Consider the following 12488-nt stretch of genomic DNA (forward strand, 5'->3'; position numbering starts at 1 on the left):
CCTGTAACAATGAGCTGTCTTCCAGTGTATTAGAGGCTGTTGTCTCAATTAAAAAATGTTGTTGTTGTTTTCTAATGCCAGACGTTTGACAATAAAGTCATTTGACCTCTTGCACTCCAATATTTTTCAAAGATATTATCATGACCAGCCACTGAAGCACAGATTTTGAGGTGTTCCGAATCCATTTCTTGAATTAAAAAATGTATCTAATATTTAGAGAAGATGATCTAAATTTTTTATTCCAATGCCACCAGGTTGTCTTTTCGACATTTCTGGTCTTCTCTCCTGGCCATGGCTTAGTTGTAACCCACTTCTGAGGTTGGGGCGCCTGGAAGGTGGAGTTACATTACCCCGATGATGTGATAGGATGATTATGATAATGTGGTGCCAGGAGAGGTCTTAAATCTAAACTTAATCTAAATTCCAGACTATGGACGAACACAGGAATAATCCCCTTTAAGAAAAAATTCCTGTGCTCTAACCGGGAATCGAACCTGGGACCTCATGAACTATAGCCAGAAGCTCTGACCACTAGACCATGAGGCTGGTCAGGGTGTAAAGTAATTATTCCAAGAATTCAAAATCTTTTCTTAAAGTTCATAAAGACAGGAAGTGGAACAGAAAAAAGTAGTTGCTATTGCTAAGAGATATTGTAGTGTTATCCAGTTTCTGACCACTGGTAACAGCAACAGGTTAATGTCCAATGCAATTATTTATAGGTGTTAAGGGTTCCCCTCCTTCCCTCTTTACTACCAGATAATAACTTGGAAGAGAACAAAATTGTGGAAATTGTCATTTTTGTACCTACATACAAAAGTCAGTGTATTATTGGCTCTTCTACATTCACAATGTAGAAGAGTGGAACATACACAATTTTAACGTTAGCAAAAAATGTAAAAGTGTTTTCTTGTATTGATAGTCTAATTTTGTATAGATATGAATGAAACAGGGCAGCAGTTTAGGTAAAGTACACTGCACATCCATTACTCATCAGAGTACACGAATTTTCTGAAATAATAATAATAATAATAATAATAATAATAATAATAATAATAACAACAACAACAACAACAACAATAATAATAATAATAATAATAATAATAATAATAATAATAAACAACAACAACAACAACTTGCTGGTTGATTCGAATTTTGAACATTTAGAATTTTTTTCAATATACTATTACAATTCGAATTAAAAAGAGTCCACCGTATTTTCTTCTTAATTAGATTCTTGTTATAAATTTCTCCAACACTTTGTTAGTTACCATAATTTTAAATGATAGTGAGGTTAATATTGTTAATTTACAATGTTGACGAATGTTGCTTACTAATTTTGGTAGGAACGCACCTTTGCAGTGTATTCATCATCTTAGAATACAAGCCAGAATTGTAACAGTATGAATAATATGATAAGAGAGACCAGCTGTTATCCAGACCTATAGCTGGTTAATTTGTAATTTGTCAGTTAGCTAGCTAATTAGGTAACTAAATAGGCAGTTCGTTAATAAGTTACACTGGTTAGATAGCTACACTTTAAACAAATAGATAATGTCTTCTTCCTTTTCCAAAAATTAGGTTAGAAAAATGATCAAAGACTGCTATTGAAAATACCTGAGTCCGAAGATGCTTCAGTCCTTCCTCTCTACAGCCCAGATTTTTGTTTCCAGCATTCAGGAAATGTTTTATAGTATCCTCGAGGGTGTCCTTTCTCTTAGTTTGTACAGTCCTTGAGTAAACAGCCTGCATTTCTTCAAATATTTCATCACCTGGAAAAGGATCTAACATTTCAATAGCCGAGGTCAAATGTTCACTATTTTCAACAACTAGAAATCTTAATAATTCTCGACTCTCTGCACCCAACTCATCACTCAGTTTCGCAAGGGGCACAAGAATGCTCACAATCACCCTCAGGAAGGTTTTTATAACTGAGGCACATGATGGGAAACATTTGCTACAAAATTGTTTGTAGAAGTGACAAGCTGCTACGGCCAATGGCTGCTCCTCTTGTTTCACGAGATGGATAAGAGTGTGTGAAACATCTCGGATTATAAAGCTGGCCATGTTGCCCAGTCCAGTCCCGTCAGCATGCAGCTCACTGATTAAGATGTGTGCAAAAGTGACGTAACGGTGCAAGGATTTGAGTTTATCTTCAAGTGTTGGCACCCGGTGTATGTCAACTGCAAGGCATAGTAGAATCTTCTGAATGCGTTCTGGAGTCTCTTTAGCAAAGTACACCACAAGCGAGAGGCCAGGCTTTGGGGAATTTTCCTGCAATGAAAAAAGGAATCAGGATGTAAATAGAACGAAATATTTACAAATAAGTGTTACGTATAAGATTATACAAAAATGAGAACATTCTTGAAATTGCTAAAAGTTAATCAAAAATAAGGTTTACATACGAATGAGAACACCATTTAATTCCAAAAAAGAATGGAGTTTAAATTCATAATATTTGTCTTCCATTTTGATTGCTTTGGCAACACTTGCCTAAGAATGTAACAGTAAAAGCTATTTAAACTATTCTTCTATGGATTACAGCATATTTACCTCACACACTTACAATACATGTTTTGTCTATGTATATATGAATTGGCCTAATTCATTGCTATTATGAATGCACTAGAGCAGTGGTCATCAGCACAGTGCACTCTCGAGCTAGCATCTCTTACTCGTGAGTAAGAGATGCACTAGCGTTCATCCATGGCTGCTGGTGGGTATACTTTCTCCCTCTCCCTCCTGCACGACGGTGCATTTTCTGATACACTCCTTACCCATTACCATTTCAGCGAGTGCTGATGACCACTGCACTAGAGAATCTGCCAAATGCTCTGATAATATTACTCAAGAAATTCAGAACATTCTGCATGATTTTCTTCTGAATGCTGTACAAATTCTTAATGCTAAGAAAGTCACTAGTGCTTTAGTTAGGTCCCTACGCACAATAATGCAGAACAAAATCTTGTTTAGTAACTTCAGAAAAAGCAGACAGATGAGCTATGTATGGTGAAATATGAAAAGATGCAAGACATTAGAGAGAGACTATTAATGATAAAAATCATATGACGACAAAGATAAATTCTACAATAAATCCCATTTGAAAAGAATGATTGAAACAGCAGCAACATTACTAGATATATTCACAATTCAGACTTCTAAGCAATGTTAAAGCCAAGTAATCCCATGACTACATACAGTAGACTGGACAGTTCTACCAGAGGTAAGAAAAATAACCCAGCCTGAAAAAGAGTAAGTACAATCAATCACAACTAAGCAAGGAAGATAATGAAGAGTGCACCTCCTTATCTCCTTTAGCAACTACAGAAAATATACAAACGAGCCATGCACAGAAAATATATGAAGATAAAGGAAGACATTACACGAATATTTAACATACTAAATATAGAAAGAATGCAGTAGTTCAACTGCGTCTATTTATTGTTATACTGTATACTGGAGAAGAAAACTGACACATTCTTTTCTTCTAGGACAAAAAGCTTACAGTAAGGTTTTCAAAATATGTAACCAGACAATGCCAATGTTTGTGAGTAAACATACTCAGATCAGTCAAAATCATTCAAATATAAATACAGTGAAATCCTGATAATATGCACCCATTTATTACACTATCCCATATTATACGGCCTTTTCTTCCAGTCCCTGGACATTCCCTATATAAAATCATATGAAATTCAACGGTTAAGCTCCACGTCATCCTGTTTAGGAACCCTCTTTCATTGTCTGAAAATTCTTTAAATAGTGTATTTTAAAGAACACTGAGAAAATCCACCTGCATTCTCAATTTGACATTAGTAGGGCCTGCAGCTCTGCATGTCAAGGGCATGTTGGAGTTCGTATTTGGTGAATACAATAGAATGGGATTCAGCCCTCGTATCTGCAAGACTCTACAGAGAGTTTGGTCCTCTGGTTGTCAGTTTTACATTTCAGTGCCAGTGAAGACAGTACCACCTGTTGTTGTAAATTCCGAAAATTGCCATTGTTATTGGTAATAGGCAAATCCCGCAAACTCCGCTGTTTCAAGAATGTTAAGAATTTACATCTGATTATAAAAGTCAAGCATGAACAATGGAAGACAGGAGACCTGTTTGTCACATGGTTGAAGGACTTAAGACAATAAAATAACGATGGCAAATTGCAAGATTTTGTTGTTTGTCAACAACTACCCTGTGCACTCCAAAAATATAAATTTAAAGAAGATCGAGCTTGCATATTTACCTTCTAACAAAACAAGTAAACTACTGGGTGTTCATTTCAAAGTGTGTCATGACGTCACTGTTGTGAGTCAGCGATTTGAAGCGAGTTTCAGCTTTTATGTCAGTGAAGTTGCCTATTAATCAAGGCGTTCAATCTGAACTTGAGAACGTGTACGGTATAACTTGAATGTCGTAGCAACAGATGGCGGTCTGTAAAGTCTGTGTGCTACCATAACCTCTTTCGAACTGTGTTTTGCGCGGGAAAGTCGTACGCAGGGTATTTGTTATCATTGATTGCATACGGCAACATTCCACAACACAAATCAAAATGCTCCATGTCCATGTTGACCGTCCAAGTTAATGTCAACAAATATGTAAGTAATCGTCTTAACCCTCTCCCCATATCCCGACAGTAAGAAAAAAAAACTCACTTCAGTACGTGTTTCCAAACATTTCACATTCTTGCCACTACTGGCGTTACCGTACGTATCGGTAAGTGATCTTGAGAATGAATGCCGTACTTGCTAGGCAACTTCTCTCGCATTTAGGTAATACGCCTCTGCAGAAGTGTAGGAAGATTGAATTCTCTAGGCTCATCGGATAGCCACATGACGACATACAGCAAGCCATGACACATTTTGAACTGAACACCCAGTATACCAGATGAAACTACAGAGATGTTTAAGCATTTTTATTGCAAATGTGCAATCTTTCGTTGCCTTGAATTGACTGGCAATGTGGGAACAAACATAGAAACTCTTCACAATGCTGGATGCAATGAATTTCATCAAGGCTACATGGGAAGGAGTTGATCCCCAGACTATTTCCAGCTGCTCTAGGAAATCTAAGATAAGCAACTTTATTTCATTCTGTAAATTACTGAGCTACTTTTCTCGAGGTAGTAATTATTTTAATTTTTAATCCATCATTAGTCTATCATGTACACATACTTTCCTCGTGTTCTCTTGATTTTTTAAAAAAGGAATAATGTAATTATCCTGCACAGACAGTATTACTGTATTATACTGTATTTCATGTTTATATTGTTTAGCTAAAGGTTTATACTGTATTACCTCTTTGTGTTAAAATAAAAACAATCTTAAAATAAGCCATTCTGCTAATACATGATTATTATGCGGTCCCTTGAAGAGCAATTTATCGAGATTTCACTGTATCTACTTCTCTGGAGCTTAAAGAAATTAAACTATGCTTGCAGATAATCAAGACTTAAGATCCAGGGATAATCTGCTATTTCATTAACTTTAACTTGGCAGATTCTAACTATACTGACTACAAACCACATTCAACTCTTCTCATTACAACATGCATAACCATACATATACAGAAAGAAACCATGCTTCAGCATAGGTGCCAACTTTGAGCTATGGGAACCTAAGATAAATTAAATTTCTCACCAAAGAGGACAATGTCCAATGTAGCGTAGAACCTACCAAATTTGTGACAGATTAATGGCTATTATGTAGGTTTCCTTAGAATTTTTGTTTTTCCATTTTCATTCTGCCACTGGTCCAGTATCTCCATAACATATTATTATTATCAAACACTATTATCTAAATAGTCTCCACAGTTATAAACGGACATTAAATAATTAAATAAAATTACAGTAATCATCATATCGCCTCTGAATAGCTCTACAATTTAAAGAGATGTTAAATAATATTACAATTACCATCTTATTGTTAACCCTACAGTTTGCATTATTCTTAATACAGAAGAATAGAAAAGAAATTTCCATAACCAGTTTCCACCCAATAATGTGGTTTGGTTAACAGATGGCTCCATAACCAACATATAAGACCAAAGACTAGAATTGCTATCCCTCTCTGTCATTATAATACGGTTTTTCAAGATGAAATGTTTGCTACCTCAGCTGGCTCTCAGAAAAACTAAATAGATTATGTAAAGACATGACATCTGTTCTGGTAGCCAGGTTGTTCTGGATGCATTAAACTGGCTTAGAGTAGATTTCAGGCTGGCTGAAGAATGCAAAACTGTCCTAGACACCCTACCCAGGAATAATAAATTACATCTCATATGGATATCATGACAGAGTGAAGTGTACGGAAATGAATGAACAAGCCTACAAACTAGCCAAGCATGAATTAATATCCAATACCGTTTTTCGGAATACCTAAGTATGGAATCAAACAGGCTTTAAACGGTAATCTAAAGAGGGGGGTCTGCTGGCAGTCTGGAAATCTACACCAGTTATGAGACAGACCAAACTCCTCTTTGGACAACAAAAACTTGACTTATCCAAACAACTCCTGTCCCTAGGAAGGATAAACTTAAGATGGGTAGCAGGACTCTTGGTCAGACACTGCCATCTACATATGATGAGTCTTACAGAGAATCCAGCTTGTAGGAAATATAGGATAGATATTGAGTCTTCAACTCAAATTCTGCTGGCTTGTTCAAGCTTAAGCCAAACCAGGCACCAATATATTGGGCAACACATGTTGTCTCCCAAGAAGGTTCAGGAAATCAAGCTCAGTACATTGTGAAACTAGTCGCCCACTGTGGTCTTCTGGGATGATTTTAGTTAATGGACCACTCGTGTGCATGTGTTTCAATAAATGTCTACACCAGCAGTGACCAAAACAAGTGTCGTGGTTACATCGTGTAATCACAGACATTCAAACTGGTAAGGGGAGCTTGCTGTACATTGCTCCCTGTCTCGCACACGTACTGAAGGTAAGCAGTGTCAGTACCATGTCGCTCTACAAACCCTCTGTCTCTACCAGCAGCAACAGAAGGTTTCGTACAGAATGGGAAGAGGAATTTATTCGCTGTTCTGTCGGAGAAAATGTAATATGTTGCTTTGCTCAATGGTTCAATTAGCAGTAATATACAGAAGCGACATTACAGGGCATTATGCTGAATACACAGGCATAACAGGTATTATTATTATTATTATTATTATTATTATTATTATTATTATTATTTATCAGCAAGTGTTACCATAATTCTTATATAAGTGCCTGAATATATAAGCCTACATCTTCCCTTGAAGGATAAAATAATTACTAGACTACGCTATATCTCCATTTCAATTTTTTTTATCTTTTGATGACAATTATCAGTTATTTACTAGTTATTGATTTAATAATAATAATAATAATAATAATAATAATAATAATAATAATAATAATAATAATAATAATTATGGTAATACTAATAACAATACTGATAGCATTACCAGTAGCAGCAGTAAAATAAGGTAAGGTAAAGATATCCCTGTAACATGCCATGAAGGCACTTGGGGGGCATGGAGGTAGAGTCCCATGCTTTCCATGACCTCGGTACTAGAATGAGGTAATAGTGATGATGATGATGATAATAATAATAATAATAATAATAATAATAATAATAATAATAATAATATAGAGAAAATTATTAAATATTACGTGCTAGTGTAGTAATGAAACGAGCTATTAAACTCCAAGAACTGAAATCAGCCTTAAATCATCGCCATGAAGAGAAAGATGACATAAATAAATGTAAGTGGCGAACGAAATAGCTCGTTCTCTTAAGCCTTCTAACAAAGGAGAGTTTTATAAAAGCGTAATGATCAAGGTGGCTGAAATAATTTGTCCAATGAAAGTTGTTAATTAATTTTGAAAAATTGCACATTTCTCGACTAAATATCCAGAAGAGAATTCAGGAAATTTCTGATTGTGTTCACAAGGAATATTAAAAAAGTAAGAAAATGACAGTAGCGACATTACTGATACAGCAAAGCTTGCGATTTTTATTAGCGGATTGATGAAGAACTCAATGTTAGTGCACGAACCACCACTGGTTGTAGTTTTCATGCCAAGTACCTCTCCCCTATCTCTTTACTTCATAGACTGTCTCTCGCGAGTAATCACTGTCGTTCGAGTTTTGGTCACCGCTGGTCTACACCCTTAGGAAGAAGCAGAATCATCTTATCGTCTTTGTAGTTTATAATAGATATCAAATAAAAATTAGCATTACAATTGCCAAATTGTCATGTCCGAACAGTTTCTACAACTTTAAAGGTTTGTTAAATAATAATTACAAATACAATTATCATGTTACCATCCCTAAATAGTCCTTCCAGTTTAAAAGGGTCGTTAAATGAAGAATTGCAATTTTTTTGTAATTACCATCAAGTTGTCTCTATATCGTCTCTGAATGATCTCTGCAGTTTAAAAGGGGAGTTAATTAACATGTTAGCAATTAATTCCATCTCACATTCAATTAATTAATATCAGAACAATAAAATATACTCTTTTCAACTGTATTTGTTCTGAATGTTTAAAACTGAGACCTCTGACATTTTGCGTATGCTGGCACTTCTATGCTTAATAAATGAATCCGAATTGAACACAAGGCTTCCCTGCAAGCAAGGCATCTACATAAACAGTTAATTAGTACAATGCAAGGAGAGGTAATGTATAATTTAATAAATTAATATTACATGAGCAGAACTTACTGATTGTTGCTGCTTTAAATATTTCTGCATCCCCGAAAGATCTTTCGAATCCTAACAAAATGGAAAATTAACATATTCAAGAATTCTAAATTACAACTAAACACCATACATTGAAATACCTCCATTATTTTGCACAATTTAAGAAACCAATAATTATGGAAATACCGTAATAGTGCTAGCCAAAAGTGGCGAGCAGAGGACAGATTGCTAACAGCCAATAAAAGAGATTTCTTCCATGATCATAATTTTAAAGTATGTTATCTTAAAGTCATTTCACAAGCAACAACCACGATTTAAAAACATTCTCATGTGCAAGCCCACCTAAAAAGACAACATCTGGGATGCTAACTATTCCCACGTGATGAACAAAGAAGTAGAGAGAGTAGTTTTATCTGCACAATTGGTAAGGAAAGGTCAAGCAGAAGTAAAGGGCAGTGTGGGGGTCCTCTCTACTTTCTTTTGCCACTTCTGACTAATTCTATTATATTCAGCAAGTCCACCATTTTACATTAAAAAAAAATGAGTGTCACGAAGATGACATATTCTTTCTCATTATACATTTGTGTGTTTCGCAACAATTCAGTTGTTTTACCGTATATTTAACGACATTATAATTTATAGTTTCTTTTCTCGAACCAATATTCAAAATATATACTTATTTTTACTCGTTTTTTGGATTACACAAAATGGGCTTTCTTTATAACTCCATAAGTGTAACATTTCATTTCCAAAGCAGTTGAATGTTTCAACTAAATGTATGTAATTAATTTTGTACGAATTCACATAAAATAAATATGCATACACTGTTATATTTCTAATATTATTTTTGTCAAAATCGGCATTTAAAATTGGTGTTAATACTAAGATACATTACTTAGTGGTATATAACGAGTAATGACACTATAAATATATTTGTAATACTTTTTTTATAAACTTTTGCAAGAATTGAATGAATTTCTCTGCAAGCATGGGAGGTTCATAATTAAGAAACGAGGGGGTTCACGACCAATATTCTTAAAAAAAAAAAAAAAAAAGTCTCTCACCAAAAGGTAGAAATAACTCTATACATAATCAATTTCTATTATGAAATATTTTTTTCAGCATCTAATTTGTCATTTTAGTCTATGTATTACAAAAAGTAAGGTAAAAAATTATGTTTCTCATAGTGATGGGGTGTGAGTTGCAGACCTGTGATTCTGTCGCTGTGATAGATTTGTCACTGGTTCCGACTGTGACTATAATTCCAAAATCACAACTCTGAGAAATCACCATCTCAGACCGATATGTGATTCAAAGGTGTGGCAACTAATGTACATACGAGGGGGATCCAGGAAATAACGACCGTTCGCGCATACCCGCCAAGCAGCTGACTCCCCTTCCTTGTTTGAAGGTCAACTGGCTTCCTTAACATGTTTTCTCATAATGTTGTGAGTACTGTTGCAACAAGTCGCCATTGTGCATTTTGTGTTACTTCAAAATGAACGACGTGATTGATAATCCCGCCGACTGTGAGGTGAGGAGTGTGATTCGATTTTTGAATGCCCAACATTTGAAACCTGCAGAAATTTACTGGCAATTGAAAGAAGTGTATGGTGATACTGTAATGAATGAAAGAAATGTGAGAAAATGGTGCGAAATGTTCAACAATGGACGAACAAATGTCCACGATGAAACTCGACCCGGACGCCCATCACTCATCACAGGAGACCTGAAGACTAAAGTGAACGATAGAATCTTGCAAGACAGGCACACATCACTCGACGAATTGCATATTGCCTTTCCTCACATTTTTCGTTCTTTGCTTGGTGAAATTGTGTCGCAACATCTTGGCTACCACAAAATCTGTGCACGATGGGTTCCACGGCAACTGAGTGACCAACACAAAACTCAGAGAATGGCCTCAGCACTGACATTCTTGATGCGATATCACACAGATGGAGACGCCTTTCTTGATCAAATTGTGACTGGTGATGAGACCTGGGTGTCTCACAACACCCCAGAGACCAAGCGCCAATCACGTCAGTGGCATCATCCCTCATCACCCAAGAAACCGAGAAAATTCAAACAGACTCTCTCAACACAAAAAGTCATGGCTACTGTCTTTTGGGATCGCAAAGGTGTTCTTTTGCTGGATTTCATGCCAAAAGGCACTACGATCAATGCAAATCGTTATTGTGAGACTTTACGAAAACTACGGCGAGCCATCCAAAACAAGAGGTGAGGAATGCTTTCGAGAGGAGTTGTGCTTCTTCACGACAACGCCCGCCTGCACACTGCTGCTTCAACTCGAGAATTGCTGGATCAATTCGGTTGGGAAATCCTTGATCATCCGCCCTATAGTCCAGACCTTGCTCCTAGCGATTTTCACCTTTTCACTAAGCTGAAAGACTTTCTGGGTGGTATGCGTTTTGGAAGTGATGAAGAGTTGAAGAAGACAGTGAACACCTGGCTTAATGAACTGGCGGCAGAGGAGTATAACACGGGAATTCTAAAGCTAGTGAACAGATACGAGAAATGTTTAAATGTAGGTGGTGATTATGTAGAGAAGTAAAGGAAGCTTCAGTTATGTAACAGACTTTGTTTTTTCAAATAAATTTTTTTTTTTTTAATTATTACAACAAAACGGTCGTTATTTCCTGGATCCCCCTCGTATATAACAGCTCCAGAATCCAGACAACTGCAAGTCAGAAGATTAACTTGAAGGGACAACATATCTGGGATCTAATGAACTACTATCTCACTCTAGAGGTTAACAAGGCCAACTCTTTGATACTGAAGCACTACAGTTATCAGCTATATTCTTCCATGAATGACTCAGCTTCGTAAACATTCTTGGAACACATCGCAGATAACACAGGCCAGAGCGTGGTTTGTTTTTAGTATATTCACAGTGCTAATCACTATTGTTTATACAAGACATGACATCGGTATATCAATTCAATTTGCAGAAGAGAACTGAACATAACTGTTGGCTCGAGATGGGAAACATTGATATGTTTTGATTAAATACATTGGGGTAATTTACATAGTCCATATTGCTGAAGATGATTAATTTAAAAGAATTTAACAATTTAACACTCATTACTGATTTTCGTAAAATCTCAAATAATCGAATGTTACAGAATATCTGAAAGAAAAGACCGAACACATCACTGGTCACCAGTTAGAAGTGATGGTTTGGGTATCAAAACGAAGATTTGTGTTCAGTATATTATGAGCTGTACTATGTCTTTTAATTGTAATGCTCGCATTCATTTTGATTTTGTTCCAATATACATTTCCCTTGCAAAGAAAAGTTATATTCCTTAATTTTGTAAAATGACCACGAACTGAAGACTTAAAGAACCCGGACAAGCTGGGACTTGCAGCAACAAGGAACTTCTACATTATGACTGCTGATGACATTACCATTCGAAAGTGGCATGTATTGTTTGCCATCATCTTTAATGAATGACTATGTGAATGCAAGAGCGTTACAACATTCGAAATTGTCAAAAACCATCCAAACACAAAATCACACTGTGACAAAATTACTACTGTCTATCACAGCGATTTTTCCGGAAATGTCACAGTTTGGAGTTTTGAGGCAAAATGCTGTCACACCTGCTCTAGTTACTCATACTGAATAAAAATAGTTTCATGTTTCTCACACTGAATAACCATTTTGAATTTGTCAGTCTGTCTCCCTGTATGTGTGTTTGTTTTTTCGTTTGTTTTTCCTTTATATGTTTATTTACTTAGCTTAAAGTACCCCGCAGTTGTCCAGGTTTTCTTTTTTTGTTTCTGTTTTTAAG

At 35.8% G+C, this 12488-nt stretch overlaps 1 protein-coding gene across 4 annotated transcripts in view; it reads right to left on the reverse strand.

Annotated features, from left to right (window-relative positions):
- Window positions 1-12488, reverse strand: part of tefu (Serine/threonine-protein kinase tefu) — a 99133-nt gene that overhangs the window by 39787 nt on the left and 46858 nt on the right. For 3 of the 4 annotated variants that reach the window (XM_069844034.1, XM_069844035.1, XM_069844033.1), the window contains exons 24-25: window positions 8695-8745; window positions 1615-2271 (exon numbers count right to left, since the gene is read on the reverse strand). In XM_069844034.1, coding sequence (XP_069700135.1) covers window positions 1615-2271; window positions 8695-8745 — 708 coding nt within the window. The remainder of the gene's footprint in view (window positions 1-1614; window positions 2272-8694; window positions 8746-12488) is intronic. The other variant, XM_069844036.1, reaches the window with a different exon arrangement.

This window comes from Periplaneta americana, chromosome 13, assembly GCF_040183065.1.
Source record: "Periplaneta americana isolate PAMFEO1 chromosome 13, P.americana_PAMFEO1_priV1, whole genome shotgun sequence".
NCBI lineage: Eukaryota > Metazoa > Arthropoda > Insecta > Blattodea > Blattidae > Periplaneta > Periplaneta americana.